Source organism: Desmodus rotundus, chromosome 13 (assembly GCF_022682495.2).
Source record: "Desmodus rotundus isolate HL8 chromosome 13, HLdesRot8A.1, whole genome shotgun sequence".
Classification (NCBI taxonomy): Eukaryota; Metazoa; Chordata; class Mammalia; order Chiroptera; family Phyllostomidae; genus Desmodus; species Desmodus rotundus.
Genome location: NC_071399.1, coordinates 53,735,958 through 53,759,907, shown reverse-complemented (window position 1 = coordinate 53,759,907; position 23,950 = coordinate 53,735,958). Strand labels below are relative to the sequence as shown.

The window sequence follows — 23,950 nt, the reverse complement described above, 5'->3', positions numbered from 1 at the left end:
TTTAACCATTTCTAAGCTTATAGTTCAGTGGCAATCAGTACATTCAAGTGCAACCAGTTTTCAGAACTATCTTGCAAAATTGAAACTCTATACCCATTAAGCAACTCCTCATTTCCCCTCCCCCCATCTCCTGGCAATCACCATTCTATTTCTGTCTCTACGATTCTGACTGTTCTAGGTACCACATATAAGTGGAATCATGCAGTATTTGTCATTTTGTGACTGGCTTATTTCACTTAGTATAATATCCTCAGCATGTGTCACAGTTTCCTCCCTTTTAAAGACTAAAAAATATTCCACTGTAAGTACATTTTGTTTAGCCATTTATCCATTGATGGACATTCTAGTTACTTCTATCTTTTGGCTAGTGTGAATAATGCTGCTACAAACACTAGTATACAAATATCTCTTTGAGACAGAACCAAAATCCCTATGCCCAATCCTTCAAAAGGCCAAAACTCAACATGTCTGAGTTTGGAGTAAGGAAAAGTTTATTGAAAAGACACCAACCAAGATGGGAGACCTGCTGGTGCTGCAAATTCACCTTGCTCGCTGGACCAGGCCTAGAGTTTTTAAGGGGCTAGGGGGAACAGGTATGAGGAAGGGCTGGTGGGACAAGTTTTAACTGGAGGACCTTGAAACTTGGCCATTTACAGTAAAGGGGTGTCAACACCCAATCTTCCTGGGCAGTGGACCCTTAGCTTCTGAAAAGGTTCTGGTGTTCAAGTTCTAGTCATGTCCTGGTCATCAAACAGGATAGGACCATTTTGAGCTGGTTCTGTGGTTACATAGCCATGAAACTGCTGGATCACATGATAATTCTCTCTCTCATTGTTTGAGGAACTGCCATACTGTTTTCCCTAGGAACTGCACCATTTACATTTCCATAAACAGTACACAAAGGCCCCCAATTTCTCTACATCCCTGCCAATACTTGTTATGTTCTATTTTTTAATAGTAGCCATACTAATAAGTGTGAGTTGACAGATTTGCTTTTATACAAACTTTATGCGCTCTCCTTTTCTACAAACGTGGTAAAAAGCCCTCTTAAAATATCCTCCATAAACTAACAAACATCCAAGAAGGTATTGAAAATGGAAAAAGAAGAAAGTCTTTCACAGCAGGATTTTAAGGGACAATGAAATTGCAATTGGTGTGAAATGGCAAAAAAAAAAAAAAAAAAAAAAAAAAAAGGAGGGTGACAAATAAAGGATAGGCATTCCCACTCAAATCTGAAATTCCGTGATGCCAACTGCCTGCTTAGAGTTTTGAAGTATTTAAGCCTATGCTCTGTCTCCCATCAGAGTATTCCCCCTTAGCCCTGCCCCACCTATCAGCTGGGACTTTGCCTGTGTTCAATGCCTCCCTGTCATACTCTTCCTTTCTACTTTAGCTCCTGCAACTGGGTCAGTGCCTGCCCTATTCTGTGGATGAATGAGTGGCAGGGCCCCATCATTCCCAATTGATAGGGTCATCCCTGTCCCTTGGCATAAGGAGGCATCAGTGATAAACACTGATGTTAGGAAAGCTGGGGTAAAACCAATCCCATTATAACCTTGAAAGATTGAATTAGTTAAATCTTAACACAGAGGAAAAGTTTCACACAAAGTGAGGTATCAACACATCCTAAATCAAAAATGTATCTTGGTCATGGTATTTTGAATCGGAAAGAAACTTGAACTCCACTAAAAGATTAAACTACAAATAAAGACTTGAAGACAATCTAAAAGGACTCTGGATCTAGAAGTCTTTAGCTAAATACCTTCCAAGAGATCTAGAATAAAGGAAAAAGAGTTTTCAATAAAAGGTATTTATTTAATAGTAAATAGTTTGCATTTAAAAATTAAAAACCTATTGAAATGTTCATGCATGCACCCAACACACATAACTTTATATAATAGTTGTTACTGCTTTACCAAAATAAGCCATGTATGCTGGAATTACTTTTCAAAAAATAAACAGTTTTCTATTTACATTTTTGAAAACAAACCCCAGTGCAAAAAGTAAAAGGGAACAATAACTACCTTATAGATTTAATAAATCACCATTCTAGCATAAAAGGCAGATACTGTGTGGTAACAAAGTTTCTTATGCATAGGTTGAATATTAAATTAAAAATTTCTTTAGAAATTCAATGTCATTTACAGTTTTAAAAACAACATGATAATGAAACCATTAGAGAAGTTAGAAAACAAATATATCTCTAACTTGATTATCTGCTAGTTCCAATATTTAGGAAAGAAGCAAATAGGCTATTAAGTAATTTTGAAAGTTACTTTCCTTAAACATACCTAAGTATTGTAATACTGTTTTTTTATATGTCAAACTTTATGGGCCTAGATAAATATTTGCATTTAAAAAATTCATAGCCTACATTGCTTAAAATTACACAGTATACATCAACTGTAGAACGTAAGATATAAATGTAGCAAAAAGTAATTTAAAAGTTACCCACAATCCCTTACACTTACTTTGAAAAGGGGAAATAAAACCAAGCATTTAAAATTTATTACCATGTTGTCATGCTGTATTTGAGAAAAACTCAGAAATATTTAAAATCATTAACATTATATTTTTAAAAAATCTCTCCATTACCAAAATGTAAGATCCCCAAGGTAAAATATCAGGTAACTTAAGGTTTAGGGCTTCAGTGGATACTCATCCATTCTCTTCCTCAGCCTGGATATCACAATCAGAAAGAATATACAATTGCTGACCTCAGCATGCTGCTGCAGCCCATTTCTGTCTAACTGGTAACACAAATTTGAAGCGCTAAAACCCCACCCCTCCTGACACCTCAGGGAATGCTAGTGTGCAAGCCACTTACGACATCAGGCTGTAAACACAGTTCATCTACTGGAAAAGTTTTGTAGAGTTCAAGACGGAAACATTTCCCAAGTTGCAGAGAGCAAATAAGTCTTTCACAATAACCATTTCATTTTGATTCAAGCTAGTTTACCAGATTAATTTGTGAGCAGACTGCCTTCTAACAAAATAACATATAATGAAATCCAAATTGTTTACAATTCCATAATTACAATGAAGGAAACTCATCAAAGCATGGAGAATTTCTAACAATAAAATCTAACTTCACAAAAATAGGAAGTGAAGACCATTTTCACTTAGACCAAAAAAAAAAGTAGAGGCAGCTTTCAAAAAGAGGCATATTTTTCAAAAAATATAACTCTCAAGGACAATACTATATGTATTATAAAATAGGATAAAAACAGTACAATATAAGAAAAAAGACCATTTACAACAGGCCTACATGCCACAATGTTTTGAAAAACAAACTCTTTGATATGAAATTATTGGAGGACAGAAGCATGCCACACAAAAAGCATTCTTGAATTTCTCTGTAACTTTTTAAGCTATTGATTTATTTTAAATATTGAAAAGCCTCAGAAAACAAACTAATTTCAACTTTTTATTTAATGAGCATAACTACATATAGCAATGTTGAAAAACGTAGACAATTCCAAAATAGTCAACTTCAAGTGAATGTAGATTTAGTTCTAAGTTAAATTGTCCACAGGGTGGCAGTCTCACACAGTCTTAACTTTGTCTCTGGATTCAATGTACAAATTTCAGCGTTCGAAAAGCCACATACATACTCAGGAGGGCAATAAAAATTTAATGTCTGACCAGTCCTAGGTACGAAAATTGCCTGTCCTCTAAGAAAAAAAAATGTATGCTTTGTAACTTCCTAATTTCTTTTAGGAGTGTTTATTTCCTGATATCTTAAATTTTTCCTTAAATGTATGTCCTTTGATCCTTTCTGTTTTGCTGCAACTGTCTTATTTAGGGAAGAGATTAGAGGCAAGGAGAGTTGTTGGATTATTGCTGTACTATAGGAGACCCTGACCTTAGTCGAGGTCTAACCTAGGGAGAATGGAAGCAAGAATAGGTATAGGAAGATAGGAGTAGACACCACAAACATAATCCTTCCATCCTCCAGTACCTCCTTCACACTACTACCAAATTAACTTCATTAAAACACTTATCATATTACCAGAAGTCCCTTCTCCTAGCTAAGTAAGTTCCTTATCCCAAAATTCAAGGACCTTCATAATCAGAACCTTCCAAAATTCATAACCAAAGCCAAAATCTTCTATCTAAATATCTAATATTTAAATATCTAATATTTAAATATCTAATATTTAAATATCTAATAATTTAAATATCTAATGCTCTGCAAGAGTTACCTTGGCCTATGTGGCTCAGTTAGTGGGACAGTGGACATAAACCAAAAGATCATGGGTTTGATTTCTGGTCAGGGCACATGCCTGGGTTGCAGGTTAGGTTCCTGATTGATTCTGATTGATTCTATCTGTCTCATATTTATGTCTCTCTCTGTCTAAGCATGTCCTTGGGTAAGAATAAAATGTTAATAAGTAAATAAAATTTAAATGCTCTGCAAGATTCAAGTGGATTTGTAAAATAAACTTCACTTTGAATAGACTTGCAACTTCCTGGTTTTCGCTCATTCAAATATTTTCTAAATACTCACCAAGTGCCAAGCACTGCTCCAAGTGCTGATGATACTGAGGGGAACAAGTCAAAGTCCCTGATTCAAAGTTGTGCTCCTGATTGGACACTCTTGAGCTGAGAACTGTTAGAGGAAAGGGGATAAACCCCCAGACACTTCCAGCTCTGTTTCCCAAGAATAGGCCACTAGAAGAACACTAGGGGTAGGGGGATAACAAAAGACACCAGAGGACATCTGCCAGCACTAACATTGTTAGCTATAGATCCTAATCTATTTTTGCAGCTGTATCTCCCATGCCTATGTTACTTTCCTCAGTGCAGTCAAAATGTTCTATGCTGGAAACTGTTGAATGTGCCTGTACTCCTCCTGTCTCGCCTCCCACCATATCACCTCCATCAGCAAAAGCCTAACCTGACTTGAAAGCCCATCTCAAATGCTGCCTTCTAGAGATCATTCCCCATTCCCTTCACACAAATCCAGATATTTTGGAGACCTTCAAACCCTTATAACCACCCCTTGGTTTAGTCCCCTCTGTGCATTTATCCCACTATGCACTACATCATAATTAAAATATCTGTATATTTTAACCTCCTTCATTAGCTATTTACTGAGTACTTGCTGCATTCCTGGACTATCTAACAGCTAGAATTGTAGTGTTAAACTATTCCATAATTATTTTTAAATATTTAATATCCAAATGATAAATGCAAAATATAGACAAGTATTTTATATGCCTTGTATTGCTTCAATCTTTTTAAACAGTTTTGAGATATAATTTACATACCATAAAATTCATCCAAACAGAAGAAATCAAATGTTTTTACAGAATTGTACAGCCATCATCACATCTAATTTTAAGGTATTTTAATCATCCTAAAAAGAAACCTTGTCCCCACATGAGCAGTCACTTCTCATCCCCCTATTAAGGCCCCCTCACTCCCCAATCCCAAGTAACCGCAATCTATCCTCTTTCTCTATAGATTTCCCTATTCTGGAAATTTTATATAAATGATATCATACAAGGTGTGGTCTTTTCGGCCTAGCTTCTTTTACTTTGCATACCATTTTTGAGATTGATCAATAGTATGGTATGTATTAGTACTTCACTCCATTTTATTGCCAAATAATATTCAATTGTATGCATACATCATATTTGATTTATTCATTCATCAGTTGATGGTCATATGGGTAGTTTCCACTTTCTTCTTATGAATAATGCTGCTATAAATATTCATGCACAAGTTTTTATGTGGGCATACAAGTACATTTTAATTTTTCTTGGTTATATACCTTAGAGTGGAATTGCTGGGTCATATGGTAATTCAATTTTTAATATTTTGAGGGAACTGCCAAACTCTTTTCCAAAGTAACCGCATCATTTTACATTTTCACCAGAAATGTGTGAGAGTTCCAATATCTGTTATTTGAATCTTATATAGAGTAAGAATGATCTCACTATATAATATCCTTACCTCATGGAATTTATATTCCACTGGAATAACACAAGTAAACAGAAAAAAAATAAACACATTAACTTTAGATAATAAGAAAAAGGAGGGGGCCAAATATACAATGATGGAAGATGATCTGACTTTGGACAGTGAGCACACAATGCAATATATTGATCATGAATCATAGAAATGTACACTTGAAACCTATATAATCTTATTAACCAATGTCATTCCAATAAATTTAATAAAATAAAAAGGAGAAAATAAGATAGGGTAAATGAAACAGAAGTAACAAATCAAAAGGGAGTCCCTAGCTAGGATGGTCCAAAAAGACCTGTCTGAGAAGTTAATGTTGACCTAAGATGTGAAGAGCTGGAGGGGAAATATTACAGACAATGCAAACAGCAAGAAATAAAAATGAGAAAAGAACAAATCTGGCAAGTTCAAGGAACTAAAAAGGAAGCCAGTGTGGCTTAAGTATAATGAAGAAGCAGAGAAGGTAGGAGATGAAGTTGGGGAGGTAAGCAGAGGCCAGATAATCTTGGGCCTCAGAGACTATGGTAGTTGGATTTTTAAAGTGCCATAATTTTTTTCATACCTTCTGTTTCTTTAAAAATAGGTGTCCATCTATGCAAACACTTGCTGAACTTTTACATATCTTCTAATTGCAACTAATAGTAGCAAATATTAAAGAGACTATTTGGGTAAATCCATGCCATTTAATTAGCTATCACTTTATTTTGTGGCCTAAGAACACCCAAATATGAGTACCAGTGCTGTTTTGGTAGTCGTACATATGAATTACTAGCATATGAATGAATGCTTGCAAATTTATCATCTACTCTTAACCAATTTAAGGTGTATGCCTTACTGATAGTAACTAGCATCTCTGTCTTAGAATATTAAGGTCATTTTCAAAAAAGCAAGCCAATAAGAACATAGTTGCAGATCATTCTCATAATTTAAAACTAGATTTCATTTTTTTCATTGAATTCTAATTGACTGCTTTTCTCCATTCTACTAATTTAAAAATATTCAATTGCTAAATATAAAACCTATGTTCACAAAATATTCTACATATTTTTACAGTGTTAGAATCTTTTATACATGCACTTTCACATATGCTATATTTGGTTTTTTCAAAGAGACAAAAAAATGTTCTTACACTAGAGTGTAACACTAGAATTTTAAGAATGTCACACCCTTCATAAAAGAACCTGTTACCTAGTCCCAGCTTCATCTCCCATGGTTCTCCCTCCAGGCACTGTGTGCTCCTGCAGAACCAGACTACTTGCCAGCCTCATACTTGCTCCCCCACCTCAGCTTTATGATTCACGTTCTCCATCAGGATAAATCCAACCAGTTCTTCAAAGTCCAGGCAAACACACTCCCCTCCATATCTCCTCTCCAGTCCTCATCCCAGAGTAGAACTGATTTCCCCCCTTTGTGCTCCTGCAGCACTTCCACAACTCAGAAGCTGCCTTACTCAGTGCTGCCTGGTGCACCACTATAGGAAGCTGCATTTTGGACAGAAATATTGTCACCAAACTAATCCCCTTAGCATACCCTCAAGCACACAGAGAGTAAAACTTTTTGCAATTTGTGGGTGCTCAGTGGAAAATCACATCCACTTTAGCACCATTTGGTAGAAGTACCTTATGATAATCAAATCATTACAAAATGCAAGGTCAATAATTAAGCCCTCTTTGGAGACAATTAAGGCAGAGCAGTCTTTCCTTCCAAATTCGGATGTAATTCTTTAGTAAATGGTTTCTTAATAATTAATCCCACTATTTAAATGAAACTTTTCCACTCTCATAACCTATTTAAGAATTTCTCAAAAAAGTTTGTTATGCATTATCAAGAATCTATAGCTTTAAACCCACATCACAGAGAAGGTGAAAGATCTACACATATCACATAGCTAATCACAAGGACCAAAATATAATTCTATCCTGTATTCCCTCCAGTAGCTCCTAACATCAAGAACCTGAATGAACACCAGTAATTTCAAAAGCATCTAGTGCTGCTTGGTATAGAGTTCACGTTCAAACATTTGAATTAATAAAGATAATTTAAAATTTTTCATTGTGGAGGTTTATAGTGTACATAATTAATTCTTAATCATGCAGTTCATGTTAACAGATTAATTCAAAACTCACCGTGCAGTTAAAACTATAAAACAGTTTGGGAACGCACATATTAACAACCAAAACTTCTGTAATTAGTAGTGCCACTGACCAGAAACCCTGCACAAGAGCCACTTTTTCCTTCATTTGTTCTCAGAGGCTCAATAGACTAAACATTATATAGCTCGCCCCATTTTCTAACTTCAGCTTGCATTCAAGATAACGCTTTTGTTTCATTTACAGTTCACATGCTGCTGACACAACTGCCCCTTCTTCGTAATAAACACAAGGCTTCTATATTTAAAAATACAGTGAAACTTTGTTGTAACATCCCCTCCCAGTCTCCGGCCAATATTCTCTTCGAAGCCCCACCTCCATCCCACTGTTTTCTATCATCGGCGCTTCAAGGAGTTAGACCGACCCTTTGGAAAGTCAATTTTCTTTTTTCAACATATCTTATCGTAGTGTTGTTTTTCTTCTCCGCAGTCCGTGTGTGTGTGTGTGTGTGTGTGTGTGTGTGTGTTGTGTCGTTTTTAAATGAAAGAAGGGGGAAAAAAGATTCTCCTCCCCTGAGGCCTTCCCAAGCAAGAGTGAGGTACTTGTGAACTGTAGCCAGCTCGCCCCTGTCAAGTTAGGAAGAACTCGGTGGCTGGGCACGCGCGGCCGACTCCACGGTGACTGGCAGCTGCCCGACCACGAAAGCGCGCCCGCGGGCACTCGGGCTAGCAGACTCGCCGCGCCGCCCAGCGGGGAAGTCTCGCACGCCCTAGGCGAGCGCCCCCTGGAAGGCTGCTTTGTGTTGGGGGTGGGTGGGGGTTTTCGTTACTACCCATTGAGGAGTTACCGACGGCTGCTAGCGGGGCGCGCACTCCCGGGCGCCGAGGGTAGGGGGCAAACTTGCCCCGCGTCTCTCGCGACTGTTGGAAGGGGTAGGCCGAGGAGACTGTGGCCTGAGGGGCGCGCTGAGAAGAGATAAAGCGAGGCCGGAGTTAATCGACACCTCCCGAGCGCCTGGAAAAGGATGGCTGGGGGCCGGAGCGGCGGGAGGAAAGCCGGGGGAAAGTGAAACTTCTTCCTGGCTACTCAGCCCTGCCAGCCCCGGGCGGAGGCAGAGGCGGCCCAGCGAACTCGCTCCTCCAGTCTGCGCGGCGCAGTACTCGTGACTCCCAAAGCCGCAGCCCCAGTCAAGGCGCAAGAGAGAAGTACGAGAAGGCTCGTTTTCCACAAAGGCACCCGATGTGGGGCAGGAAGGGAGCCAATCACTGGAAATAAAATGTTAGTTACCCAAACCTTAAAAAAAGAGGAAAATCTTACATTCCCATACCGGGAGTCGAACCCGGGCCGCCTGGGTGAAAACCAGGAATCCTAACCGCTAGACCATATGGGAAATGCTCTTGAAGGTTCCTTGGTGACTCACCTGACAAACGTCCCTGCCACCGTGCCTCCTCTCCACCTACTGTCGCTGCTACTAGTGCCGCCGCCTCTGTGCCAATCGAGCTGCTCCCCACACGCTCCAGGGCCGGGGAACGAGCGCGGACCCAGCGCGCGGGCGTCACGCAAGGGAAGTGCGTCCGCTCCGCCGCCTCAGGAAAGTTCTGAGGCAAAAACCCGAGCAACTCGCGGCCCGAAACCAGCTGTTTCACCTTCCCTTTTTTTTTTTTTTTTAAACTCTGCCAACAGCACCCAGCCTACAGATCCAGGTTGCTCCACTGGGCAAAGTGCGTGCGGAGTACTTGACAAAAGTTGAGGGCGGCGACGTCTCGGGGAACAGCTGTTTGCGTTCGGGGCGGAGGCGGCGAGCGAGCTCCTTGGCCACAAGCCAGCGAGCCTAGAAGGAGGGTGGATGTACTGGTTCCCAGGGCAAGAAAGAGAAGGCGGGATGACGCGGAGACTGGAGGTCTCAGGTGCGGGGACTTCAGCTTACGTCCCGTCGCGCTTCTGCCCCTTCTCAATGACCTCAGCCGCTTTATACTGACCCCACCTCTCAGGCGTCGGGAGTACCTCCCCTGTAGGGGGAGGGGACGAGGAGGAGATTTTTGAACGCGGATTGAGTCGTCTGAGCACCCGTAGTTGGGAACCGTGGAACTGAGGTCCGGGGGTAGGAGGGTGGTGTTGGAGCTCGGAAGCTTGGGTGGGCCTTGCTCCTGGCCGGGCTGCTTCTCGTCTCGCGTGGGGAACGCCAACTTCAGCCGGTCCCGGGGGCGACGCGTGGAGCGGCTGTTCCAGTCATGTGAGTTGGGCCTCAGGCTCTAAACAAGGATGTGTTGTTTTTCTGAGCCGCCCTTTCTCCTCCGGGTCTTCCCCTCCACCTCCACCCCCTTCCCGCCCCCTCGCCGGAGGCGTGACGGAGGCGCTCTTAACTCGCTCGGGACCGGCCTGCGACCGGCTGCTCCGGTTCTCTGGGCGGGGTAGAAATGCTACCTCAGGGAGTGCCCTTGGAAAACAGAGGATGGGAGGGAGGTTGGTGGCCAGTTGAAGTTGGATGGCCGCCCTCGAAGTGACGGAGTGCTCCTTCCACCTACACAGTCGGTGGTCGCCAGCAGCCTTTGGTTTCTGCGGTGCTTGAAACTTGGGGTATTGCGAAACTTTAGGGTTGGGCTGTGGCCACCGCTGACTCCTCCGCCCGCTAGAAGCAGCCAGTCCCGGTTAATCATTTTTTTCCCTTGTCTTGCCAACTGAGAGGTCCTTTGGCTTTTCGAACTCTCTCTTGCCCCGAGGCTCAAGAACAAATTGTGTTAACTGATGGTCTCTGAGGACCCACAGTCTCCCACCGGAGGAATCTTGTGCTTTGTTTGTTCTTTTGGTGGAACTAATTTGATTTAAAGTAAACTTAATGAGTTTCTTCAGGCCCCATTATGGACAACCTCTCAAAATGTCAGAAAGGAATAGAAAAGATAAACCTTCTCTAAGATGTTCGTCATTTCTTCACACTGATGACATTAACAAACAAGGGGGGAAATTTTTTACAACTGTTTTAGCTAAGCGAGTTTTAAACCTGATGCAGACTTGTCTTCTCGACTGGCAACAGCTTCACTTGACTGCTTCAGTCAGGTAGCAGGGACTTATATTTCAAAGTCTAAGAAAATGTAAAGCATGTAAAGTTTTAACTTTTTAAGTTATAAGTAAGCTTAGACTTGTTTTTCCCTTTTTCAGGGCAGACTACTGGAAGTCACAACCAAAGAAATTCTGTGATTACTGCAAGTGCTGGATAGCGGACAATAGGCCTGTATGATAATTCCACTATTCGAGATTCTGATAATGTATTTATGTGACGTGTTCCTTTTTGATCCAAACTCAAGAGTTTATAAACCGTTTTCATATACATTGCTTTAGATTTTTCAAAACATTGAAAGATTTCTATTATCTTTTCATTCCGTGTAGGAAACCTGTGTGCTTTCTTCCTTTTCATCAGCCTAAATTTGATTATATATTTATTAAGCCCAATTATTTTACTATGGCCCTTCAAATTCAGGAAATGATCATCCAGTGGGTAATCTCATCTATGTCCGTGAAATATCTAGCTGTGATGGTGCTGTTTGTAACACTAGCACGTACAAGTGGAAAGCCCTTAATATGTAATAAGAAACACTGTAGTTTTTCTTAAGTTTTTTGCTCTAGAGATAATTATATTTAATACAGAGCTTTATGTCTGTAAATGCTTAAATTTGAAAGAACATCATGATTTCTATCATGGAATATGAAAGTAGCAACTCTGTTAAGCAAATTATATTACTGTATCTTTTAGTCTAGTTTCAGCTTTTAAGACATAAAAAAGCAGCACTATTGCTTTTTTTAAACCCCTCTCATGCATGTACATAGTACTTATACACTAGGGTATTTTTGAAATATGTTGCATATACATAACCTTTTTACTTGGTAGAACTGGATGCAAAAAAAGAATAGTAGCCCTGTCTGTAACAATGTTGTATTTGTTTGGTAGACATTTTGTCTACAAAGAGTTTGGTGATGATTTTCTTTTCGGTTTTGTTTTGTTTTTGGTCTTATTAAATAGTTGCTAAAGTTCTTGACTATCTTTTTTGACTTAGACTACCCTTACAATTAAATGCCACAGATTTTAAAACCTATACAGATCACTGATAGTTGCCCTTATTTAAAGGTACCCAAGAAGTTCAATGAATTTTGAGTTAAGTAGAATATAAAATCCCTATAGGATAATTGTTCTTTATCTCCTTGAATTACTAATACACACAGATTTAACTATTAATTAGAAACAAAATTAATTTATTTTTGAATGGGCCTATAATAGTCTTTGTGAGGTAAAATCAATTTTAGGAAAATTAACATATGAAAAAGGATGAACATTTACCTTAAAAAGTCACACTTTTAAAGAGGAATTCACAGTGATACTTTATGTCAGCTAATGCATTGTATAAGTTTTTAACAAAACTTGTTTTTACAAAGTTTACCAGATAATTCTTATTGCATACAACCATAAGGAGCATTTCTGGCTGTTTTAAATAGGTAATAACATTTACTCAACCACCTTTGTCCCCATTCATTCAAGTTACTGTCATTCCTCATAGATTACTACTTTTCTCTATAAAGGTTATTACTTTTTCTAATTTTTCTTGTTTATCATTGTTTCTATGTGGATATAGATACAGGTTTTTATTTCACATAGATATAGGTTCTTATTCCAATGTACATAAAAGGTAGCGTGATATATACACTGTTCTGCACCGTAGTTTTTGTTTTGTTTTGGTTTGGTTTAATTAAACAGTATATCCTGGAGCTCTCTCCACATCAATTTTTAGGGAGCTTTTTTTGTCCTCTATTTCAGCAACCTAATTTGGATAGATAGTTCCAAATTGCCCTGCATAAAAGTTTTACATTTTGTACCAATACCACATTATATAAAAGTATTTGTGTACTATTTTTAGGATATATTTTTTAATGTCTATTTTTCTCCCAATTTGGTGGAAAACGGTTCTAAGGATCATTATTTATTGTCCTAATGTGGCAAATAGAGCAGTATAAGTTCTATACACCTACAGGTTTTGTTATTTTATGTTGAGAGGTGTTTCTTAAAGTTAAGATGTTTTTCCACTCCTCTTTTGGCTTCATGTCGTTTGAGTCCTCATTACAGTCGTGTTCACTAGATTAGTCATCAAGCGCACCTTGTACTTTTCTCCATTAATGTGGTCACTGTACTTTATTTTAAGCAGTAAAGAAGATCTATTCAGAGAGCATAATAATAAATAATGTAGTTCAGTTCTGTGGCATCATTTGATAAGAAGGGCCAATTTGCGTTAAAATTATATTTTATCTTTTCTACCAGTCATTTTAGTTTTAATTTTATTGTCCATTCCCTATTTTACTGTTACTTTACTGTGAACATTATGATGTTTATATAGTTTTCCTTTGTATTTTCTCTTTTTTTTCATTTTCAAGAGTGTTGAATTTCATGAAAGAGGAAAGAATCATAAGGAAAATGTGGCAAAGAGGATCAGTGAGGTAATTTAGTTTGATTCTTTCTTTGACAATTTTTCTATGTAAATATCAGTCCTTTATCTAGCTTTCACTTTATATGTCTTGTGTAGATTAAACAGAAAAGCCTGGATAAGGCAAAGGAAGAAGAAAAGGCATCAAAGGAGTTTGCTGCAATGGAGGCAGCTGCCCTGAAAGCATACCAAGAGGATTTGAAAAGGCTTGGCTTAGAGTCAGGTAAAAAAACAGCCAACGTGTTTTAAAAGTAACATCAGAGGTTATGCCAAGTTAGCTTTTATTGTTTCCATAAAGAGGTTATACACTCAGGTTATATTCTTAGTGCTTTTCCTACAAATCATAGCCCTATTTAGACTATGGGAGTTTGCTCATGCCCTTTTGTTTTGCTGCTTTTTTTTTTTATACAAATTCTTTTAATAGGTCACCAGTAAATATGTTTGACCCACATTTCTGGAAGATAGCTTTTATTTGGGAACTAATTTTCTTTCTAAATATTCAGAATTTGACCATGAATTGCCATTAAATTTTCTGATTTTTTATCTCTTAATAAAAACTCATCTTTTTAAATCTAGTAACATAGTCATACCCTTGATAGATTCCTTTTTTAAAATTTTTTTAGAGAGAATTTTATTTTTGAAAAGACTTTTAAAGTGCCACCAATTTGGGTTTTTTCCCCCCATTGTGTACATATGTATTAATCCAAAATCCAACAGAGACTATATGTTGCTAATTAACAGTTGTGTGATAAGGACATTGCAAGATTTCCTTTTATTTTTTTTTTCCACCCACCACTCCTCCCTACCCCAGGCATCCCCACCTCCCACCCTCTCTCCTACCCACCTTTGGCTTTGTCTCTGTGTCCTTTATACATGTTCCTTGATAGACCTTCCCTCTTTTCCCCCTATTACTCCCTCCCACCTCCCCTCTGGTTACTGTCAGTTCTTTATTTCAATGTCTCTGTTTATATTTTGCTTGCTTGTTTGTTTTGTTGACTAGGTTCCACTTACAGGTGAGATCATATGATATTTGTCTTTCACTGCCTGGCTTATTTCACTGAGCATAATGCTCTCCAGTTCCATCCATGCCCTCACAAAGGGTAGGAGCTCCTTTCTTTCTGTTGTGTAGTATTCCATCATGTAAATGTACCATAGTTTTTTGATCCATTCATTTACTGATGGACACTTAAGCTGTTTCCAACACTTGGCTATTGTAAATTGTGCTGCTATGAACATTGGGGTACATAGGTTCTTTGGAATTGGTGTTTCAGGATTCTTAGGATATAATCCCAGCAGTGGAATTGACAGCTCAAAAGGCAGTTCCGTTTTTAGTTTTCTGAGGAAATTCCATACTGTTTTCCACAGTGGCTGCCCCAGTCTGCATTCCCACCAACAGTGCACTAGAGTTCCCTTTTCTTCACCACCTCACGAGCACTTGTTGTTTATTGCTTTGTTTACGATGGCCATTCTGACTGGTGTGAAATGGTATCTAATTGTGGTTTTAATTTGCATCTCTGATGGTTAGTGATGCTGAGCATCTTTTCATATGTCTCTAGACCCTCTGTATGTCCTCCTTGGAGAAGTGTCTGTCCAGGTTCTTTGCCCATTTTTTAATTAGGTTGTTTGTCTTCCTAGAATGGAGTCATGTGAGTTCTTTATATATTTTGGAGATCAAACTCTTGTCCGAGGTATCAATGGAAAACATTTTCCTATATGCTTGGTTCCCTTTTCATTTGCTGATGTTTTCTTTAGCCATGCAGAAGCTTTTTATTTTGATGAGATCCCATTTGTTTATTGTTTCCTTTATGTCCTTGCTCCAGGGGACATACCACTTTTGTTTTGCTTCTAAAGCTTCATATTTTAACACCTCCATTCACAACAACTAAATGACCTTGGTAGTTTTTGAATCCTAGTTCTAAAATCAGTGGTTCATTTCAGAGATACTTGCGTTTTTTAGGTATTCTAATTATTTGGCTAAAAGAATCTATTCATTAAAAAATAGGCATTGTGCCCTGACCAGCGTGGCTCATTTGGTTGGGTGCCATCCTGCAAAGCAAAAGGTTGCTGCTGGTTTGATTCTGGTCAGGGTACATGCCTGGCCGCAGGTTTGGTCCCCAGTCAGGGCAAGTATGAGAGGCAACTGATCGAAATTTCTCTCTCACATCAATGTTTCTCTCCCTTTTTCCCTCCCTTCCACATTTTCTAAAAATAAAATATTTTTTAAGGCATTGCATTATAACTATGTAATTCACTTTATCTATATGGTAAAAACCATATAAATCATGTTTGTTTATGTGGTTGAATAACAGTGAATTGGCTTTTTGTGGACAAATTACAAATTAACTGACTATTGCTAGAAGATAGATGATTTTTTTCTTTTTGATTTTTTAATTGAATATATTTGATGTAAACATTGTAAATTTAAGGTATACAATCTGTTGCTTTGATACACTTATATATTATAATTCCATCATCATTGTAGTGATATTTATCATATTATCTAATTGTAGTACAATATTTTTGACTGTATTCATTACTCTGTGCCAGTGATTTTTACCTTTTCATTTCATGGAATACATAACCTAATTACTAAAATTCTACAGCACACCAAAAAATACGTTTTTATCAATCTGACAAAACAGATAGGTATAATAAAAAAAATAAATTTTAATCCCCACCTGAGGATATGTTTTTACTGATTTTAGAGCAAGAGGAAGGGAAAGAGAGAAAAAGAAACTGATATGAGAAACATCGATCATTTACTTCCTGCATGTGCCCCAACCAGGAGTCGAACCTGCAACCCTTTGGGGATGATGCTCCAACCAACTAAACCACCCAGCCAGGGCAATAGGTATAATTTTGATTCATTCACACCAAATGGCTCTTATGTTGGCTATTTTCTTTTTTTTTCTTACCTGAAAATGACTGCTTGTAACAGGTGTTTAATAAAGGGTATAAAATGCCATAAAAATACCAAAATTTATTTTACTAAATTCTTCCACATTACCATTTGTGATTCTAAAGATCTTAATAATCACAATAATACTTAAAGCCCAATGTTTGTTTCATGAATAACTCTGATCTCATTTCCTGCCTTCCAGACCATTCTTAGCTTCTTTTTCCTGGCTTTTCTTCTATCCATTCCTTTAATTTATGTACTACCCACCCATGTTACTTTTTCTCTCTTCTTTCTCCTTGTGATCTCACTCACATACTCCTAAAAGTTAACATCTACATTCCCAGCTTGAATCCCACTGCTGGGATTATATCCTAAGAATCCTGAAACACCAATTCCAAAGAACCTATGTACCCCAATGTTCATAGCAGCACAATTTACAATAGCCAAGTGTTGGAAACAGCTTAAGTGTCCATCAGTAAATGAATGGATCAAAAAACTATGGTACATTTACATGATGGAATACTACACAACAGAAAGAAAGGAGCTCCTACCCTTTGTGAGAGCATGGATGGAACTGGAGAGCATTATGCTCAGTGAAATAAGCCAGGCAGTGAAAGACAAATATCATATGATCTCACCTGTAAGTGGAACCTAGTCAACAAAACAAACAAGCAAGCAAAATATAACCAGAGACATTGAAATAAAGAACTGACAGTAACCAGAGTTTTTCATTGTTAGAATGCTTGAGAACATCCTTTAGGTATGTGTGTTTTCACATTTATCCCCATAAGTTTACTTTCTAGAAGTGAGATTGCTGAATCAAAGGTGAATATATTTTATACATTGATAGTTAATACCAAGCTGTCTTCAGTAATGTCTCCAAGGTTTATACTTTTGCTAGAATGAAATTAATTTATTAACTGGTTTTGGGAATAACTGGCCAATCCTTAGAAGAAAGTAAAGCCATAAAAACTACCTATTTTTTCACACCCATTGATTAAACTAACACTGGATTCGGTTATTCTTTTCAGTACATATTCATCTAATACAAAAAAAAATACATTTATTTGTATATCTCTGAATATTAGTGAAGGTAAATGTTAATTTTCTGAATTACCTTTGTACTTTTTGCCCATTTTTCTATTACAGTATTGGATTTAAGAGGGATTTCTTGTGTGTATATTTTTGTTTTTATTTTTACCATACAGAATATTTGTATTTTTATGTAGTCAAATTTAACATTGTTTTACTTTGTGTTCTTTTTGTAAATATCTTTGATCTGGAATTTATATTGGTGTAAAAACATTGGAGGTACCAAGTCAATCAAGATAACTATACAAAAAAGAAATTCGTTTCTGGTTCCCAGTCTGCTTTTGGATAGAAAAATCTCTTCCATAGAATATTTTAAGAACCCTTGCAGTTTGTGAAATGGATTTGAAATACCTTAACTTTCTTCCAAATAATTAGCCTGTTAGTCCACCATCATTTATTAAATGATCTTCCTCTTAGTAAGAAACACCAGCAATCTGCAGTTGGATCTATTTCTCTACTATTCTGTTTCAGTCATATGTTTGCCTGTTCCTGAATCAGTTTTACACTGTTGGTCTTTTTTACTATTGCTTTAGAGTAAGTTTTAATACCTGGTAGTACTAGATTTCTCATTCACTTCTTTTTTGTAATTCTCCTGGAATTACCTGTTGGTGCATGTTTAGTTTTCCACATGAACTTTATAATAATGTGTCAAGTTCTCAAAAGAATATTATCATGGTTTTTATGGGAATAACATTATTCACGTTTTGTCCTTGTGGGGGGGTAGTTATATTGTCTACTTCACCCTTCTCTTGTCTTTCCTCTAGAAATATCAGAGCCAAGCATATCACCAGAAACCAGCACTGTCCCACCCACCTCTGCATCAAATCAGCAGAAAGAAAAGAAGAAAAGGAAAAAAGACCCTTCAAAGGGCAGATGGGTAGAAGGCATAACGTCTGAGGGGTACCATTACTATTATGATCTTATCACAGGAGGTAAGTCATGTATGCATAGAACTGTAGAGAACGGTACCTGATGGTTTATTTTGTCTTTACACTTTTCATTAATATTGGAATATTTAAACAGTGAAAGACTTATAACTACTTTTTGCCACAGTGGTTAAACAAATACATGTTCCCTTTAAAAAGGTACCCTTCTCATAGTGACTCAGTGTCATAGTTAGTCTTTAACTAAGTCTTAATAAGGGGTTCCTTACAAATAAACTGAGGCTTTATATTTTCTCAATAAAACCTTCTAAAATAATGAATTACATGTAATTAAAGCATTGTACATAGAATTAAGGTATTTCAGATCCACTTCACAAATTGCAGGGGTCCTTAAAATAAAATTCTGTAGAAGAGTTTTTCTATCCAAAAGCAGACTGGGAACCAGAAACTGATTTCTTTTTGTGTAGCTATCTTTTTGTGTAGACCTAGTAAAGTAGCCCTCCCCCCATTAATGCCTTGGATGTCCATATCTGATAAAATACACAAGAGTATTTCTTGGTAAGAGTATCAGAAACACTTTTTTATTTTTCTTTAAAACTAAATGCATTTGGGATTTTTATTCCATATAAATTCTGGCATAAATAAATGAATTTGTTATACATTTACTCTCCAGAAACATAAAATTTAGTATCAGAAATAAACAACTAAGCATGATACAAGGAGAAATATTGAAGAGCTGTAATATAATAGAGATGTAATTAAGATTATATGGGAGCCAAAATAGTGAGAAATTAATTGTGATTATGTGGGTCTGAGGGATAATCACAGAAATTACTTATGAGCTGATAAGTTCAAATGAAGATGTCAAGAATGATGTCATCATACCATTTGTATCCCTAGCACTTAACACAGTGCCTGGAATGGTGCAGACACTCCAGTAGTATTTTGATTGAAAAAGATTGCAGTAGTTTGTTAGGAGGGTATAGCAGGCATTCCAGATAGGGAGAACAATATGACTCTAAAAAAGAGTAGAATGTTTGGGAAATAAACTTAACTGGTAGAGGTAAAGCATCAGGTTCTTTGAAGATGTCATGGCAGAAGAAAGAGGCTCGAAAAATAGATTGGAGCCATATCATGAAGGACTGGAAAGGTGATGGTGCTCTTTACTGAGATATGAAATATGGAAACAGTAAGTTAAGTGAGACAGTAAATAATTCGCTTTTGGTTATATTGAGGTAGAACACTCATGTGGCAGTTTTTAGTAGCTAATTGATTATTAGAGTTGGGAGTTAGGAAGATAAATTAAAACTGGGAATGTAGATAATACGTTAACTTTTAGGAGTATGTGAGTGAGGTCACAAGGAGAAAGAAGAGAGAAAAAGTAACATGGGTGGGTAGTACATAAATTAAAGGAATGGATAGAAGAAAAGCCAGGAAAAAGGAGTTAAGAATGGTCCGGAAGGCCGGAAATGAGATCAGAGTTATTCATGAAACAAACATTGGGCTGTAAGTATTACTGTGATTATTAAGATCTTAGAATCACAATTAATTTCTAACTACATAGAAATAGTAATAATCACTCAGAACTTAGTGTTTTGTACATATTGAATGGCTTATAAAATTTTGCCAAATTGAGTTTTTTGAAACTTTTTTTTAAGCAAAAAGATTTTCTAAATGCAATATATTTTGCTTTAAGCATCTCAATGGGAGAAACCTGAAGGATTTCAAGGAAACTTAAAAAAGGTAACAGACGTACATTGATAGTGTCTTTGCTTTATTCTTTTAAGTGATTGGCTTCTGGGTTTTTTGTAGAGTTTTTTAAAGCAAATTTACTTTGTTTTAAAAAAGATTTTTTTTTTAATTTTAGAGGGGAAGGGAGGATAAAAGAAAGGGAGAGAAACATCAGTGTATGAAAGAAACATTGATTGGTTGCATCTCGCTTACCCCTAGACAGGGACCTGGTCCACAACCCAGGCATGTACCCTGACCAGGAATCTAATCAGGGACCTTGTGATTTGTGGGAGAATGCCCAAGCCACTTGTACCACACCAGTCAGGGCTAAGCAAATTTACTTTCAAATAAGCTCCGCCTGCCCAAACCTGTTTGTTTCTTTCTTCCTATAATCCTTTTGTTAGAAGGCTGGGTGGAGGTTAGAAGTGATGTCTATCCAAAAACTCATTGCAGGACAAATATTATCAGTTGCCATTTATATGTCCCCTGTCCATCTGTGAAAAATTATTCCTGGCTTTCAGAGGTGACACATTCTCTTCCTGATAGTTGGCTTAAAATTAAAACAAACCAGGCTTTCTGGAGATGATTGGTCCCACCACGCCTAACTCCCAGGTTTCAAGAGGAAAGGAAAGGGTGGCTAGTTCTGCCTTTCTTATCTAATATATAACCACATTGTTTTCAGTCTATGTGGTTTTCTTCCTCTCTCTAGACAGCATTGAAGGCTGTTTGGATAGAAGCTTTAAGTGAAGATGGTTATACCTATTATTACAATACAGAAACAGGAGGTAAGTATTATCTTTGGTTATATTAACTATCTAAAATTGCACCTGAAACTGCATATTAACTTTCTGATGAATCATCTGCACTAAGAAATTTTAGTACATATAGTGATAAACTTATTTTTACAGCAAGTTTGAATTTTTTTTTGTAATTTAAAAACAATACAATGGAAAAGGAAAAAGTATTTTTTTGACTGACAGGAATAGTTTTTTTTTAATTGTTGTTCAGTTACAATTGTCCTCATTTTTTTCTGCCATTACTCTCCCATGTCCTCCCCTCCCCCATCTTCCACATTTAGTCCTTCCCTCCGCTCCCCCCCATCTTTGTCCATGTGGCCTTTATACATGTTCCTTGACTCTTCCCTTTCTTTCCCCCATTGTCCCCCCCCTCCTTATTGTCCCCCACCCCCCACCCTCTGGTCACTGTTAGTTTGTTCTTTATTTCAGTGTCTCTGTTTCTATTTTCCTTGCATGTTTGTTTTGTTGATTAGGCTCCACTTATAGGTGAGATCATATGGTATTTGTCTTTCACAGCCTGGCTTATTTCACTTAGCATAATATTCTCTAGATCCATCCATTGCTGTCATGAATGGTAGGAGTTCCTCCTTCCTGCTGTATAGCATTCCATTGTGTAAATTTACCAGTTTTTTGATCCATTCATTTACTGATGGACATTTCGGCTGTTTCCAGCACTTGGCTATTGTAAAATAAATAATGCTGCTCTGAACATAGGGGTGCATAGGTTCTTCTGAATTGGTGTTTCAGGATTCTTAGGGTATAATCTCAGTAGTGAAATTGCTGGAAAAACGATTTCTATATATAGTATACTGTGCTGTGCATTGTAATCCTCAATGGATACTGCGTTCTTTTTTTTTTAAATCCTCACCTGAGAACATTTTTGTGTTGCTTTTAGAGAGAGAGAAAGGGAGAGAAACATTGATTGGTTGCCTCCAATACACACTGCAACTGTGAAATGAACCTGCAGCCTGGTGGTGCATGGGACAATACTCCAACCAACCGAGCTATACCAGCCAGGGCAGGCATTCACAAATTTAAAAAATTGAGTCATATATACTTTCTCTACCATTACTGATTTTTATCGTTATTATTTTAGACATGTAATCATTATCTTGGGAAGTACTTTAGAGATTACCTAGTTCAACTTGACTTTTCCTTCTTTAAAAAACAAAACTGATACTGTTTTAGCAGTGGCTGAGATTGTCAAATTTTCACTTTTACCAGATTACAATGTTTCAGTTATGTATTTATAAAATATGTCTGATTATTAACTAATTATTAAGTTTTTCAAATTAAAATTTTATCTAATATAATTTCATAAAATTTGCTCTCAATTAATTGTGTTTGATTTCCATTGCAATTACAATTACCAAAATAGCTATAATATTGGTATAACTTCGGCAGGTTTTTGTTTCACTAAATCCTTTGCATAGCATTAAATCTTTTAGGAAGAAAGGCCCTTTTAACCTCTTAGGTAGATATCTAGCCTTCCCAATGATAGCAATGGTTATATCTCAGTTCAGGCACTGAATCTTTATGGAGATTAAGTAATATATAATGTAGTTCTAAAGTTAGATCTAAGCTAGGTACACAGCCTCTTTCCCTTATAAGCTATATGATTGTGGACAAGTCATTGAGCCTCTATAGTTGCTCAAGTAAAATAGAGACAATCATATTCTGTGGGATCATGAGAAGCAGGTGTCTATAAAGTTCTCAAAACAGTGCCTGTTAATTTCCTGAAAGTTCTTTTGTTACTTATGCGAAATAGAGACAAAGAAAAGTAATGTTTTTCTTTAGTGCTTGAAAGTACCCTATATTAATAAGGGACTATATGTATTGATTTGTCCTCAACAGTTTCGTTTTTTGTCTGGACCAGTGTTATTATTAATAGAGCCCCTTCTGCTCTTTAAAACTGTCCCAATTGGACGGTAAATTTTAGGATCCCTTTTCATTAAACTAAAGAGAGAATAACTGCAAGTTAATTAGAAATGCTATCATTTTACTAAAAGCCCAGTAAACCACTGGGTGGCAGTAGAGTTCAGTTGTGTTTTTTCCCCCTACTATAAAAATGACAAATAATATTTATTTAGATTTTTACAGTATGATTTCAGTTTGTAAACATCCCAGGAAAACTTTGTGGTAAAAAATTCCAGGAAATCTGATGTGTGCTCATTATTACATATATTTTCTGAAATTGGTGTCAGTTAAATTGTGGTAGTCTCTAGAAAGGATTGCCTGGTTCTTTCCATTGGGGCTTAGTTGATAACAACTAGTGAATCAAGATTGTTTAAAATAAACTTCTGAGAGCTATAAGAGCAAGAGCTTACAAAACTTTTATTTATTGCTTTCTTGATCAAGTGATGGTGTGAAATAATATGCAGTGTTGTCATTTAATAAGTGACAGCATTATATTGGGAATTACTTCTGAATTGAGTTGGTAACCAAATAACATGACTATTAAAATGTGTCGAATAGAATCCAGATGGGAAAAACCTGATGATTTCATTCCACACTCTGGCGATCTGCTTTCTAGTAAAGTGAATGAAAAGCCACTTGACGCCCTAGAAGAATCCAAATCATCAGATTCACACAGTGATTCTGATGGGGAACAGGAAGCAGAAAAGGTAGAGGTTGCTACAGAAATACCAAAGCTAAAAATAAAATTTAAGGTAGGTTCTGGATTTATTCTTTACAAAAGTCTACCACTTTATAAAAAGCTTTACAGACTTTCTTCAGTTTTCTGGTAGAAGATAGACATAAAACCAAAACCAGTATTTTGGTAAATAGTTATGCCATTCACTATTATCTATTTGCTAGTAAGACAGTAAATTTTTTAGACCTCCTAAGCTTGAATTGCCACCGTAGCGGTGAGAGAGCTGTCTGAACACGCAAGTCTGAATGTCTAGGCTACAAATGCTATTTGAGTATCATCATACTGGCAGTAATTGAAATCTCAGAATGGATGCAGTAATCTAGGAAAGTGACCTTGGAGAATTTAAGTGAATGGATACAGTAA

The 23,950-nt window shown here is 37.1% G+C and overlaps 2 protein-coding genes and 1 non-coding gene across 7 annotated transcripts in view; 1 reads left to right on the top strand and 2 right to left on the bottom strand.

The window, feature by feature from the left end:
* Window positions 1–10,030, bottom strand: part of ELF1 (E74 like ETS transcription factor 1) — a 134,347-nt gene extending 124,317 nt beyond the window's left edge. The window contains exon 1 of one of the 4 annotated variants that reach the window (XM_045202031.3): window positions 9,487–10,030. The gene's annotated coding sequence lies outside the window, so the exon portion shown is untranslated. The remainder of the gene's footprint in view (window positions 1–9,486) is intronic. The other 3 variants (XM_045202082.3, XM_024569261.4, XM_045202075.2) reach the window with 3 other exon arrangements.
* On the bottom strand, window positions 9,385–9,456 carry TRNAE-UUC (transfer RNA glutamic acid (anticodon UUC)). The gene has a single exon. It is a non-coding gene; the product is annotated as a tRNA-Glu (tRNA).
* Window positions 10,031–10,216: 186 nt separating the features above from the next.
* The window catches only part of WBP4 (WW domain binding protein 4), a 31,608-nt gene continuing 17,874 nt past the window's right edge, over window positions 10,217–23,950 (top strand). The window contains exons 1-8 of one of the 2 annotated variants that reach the window (XM_024569306.3): window positions 10,217–10,299; window positions 11,223–11,295; window positions 13,482–13,544; window positions 13,631–13,754; window positions 18,287–18,454; window positions 20,103–20,149; window positions 20,847–20,922; window positions 23,410–23,603. In XM_024569306.3, the coding sequence (XP_024425074.2) occupies window positions 10,298–10,299; window positions 11,223–11,295; window positions 13,482–13,544; window positions 13,631–13,754; window positions 18,287–18,454; window positions 20,103–20,149; window positions 20,847–20,922; window positions 23,410–23,603 (747 nt within the window). In that variant the 5' untranslated portion in view covers window positions 10,217–10,297. Of the gene's footprint in view, window positions 10,300–10,695; window positions 11,121–11,222; window positions 11,296–13,481; window positions 13,545–13,630; window positions 13,755–18,286; window positions 18,455–20,102; window positions 20,150–20,846; window positions 20,923–23,409; window positions 23,604–23,950 lie in introns of those variants that run through there. The other variant, XM_024569301.4, reaches the window with a different exon arrangement.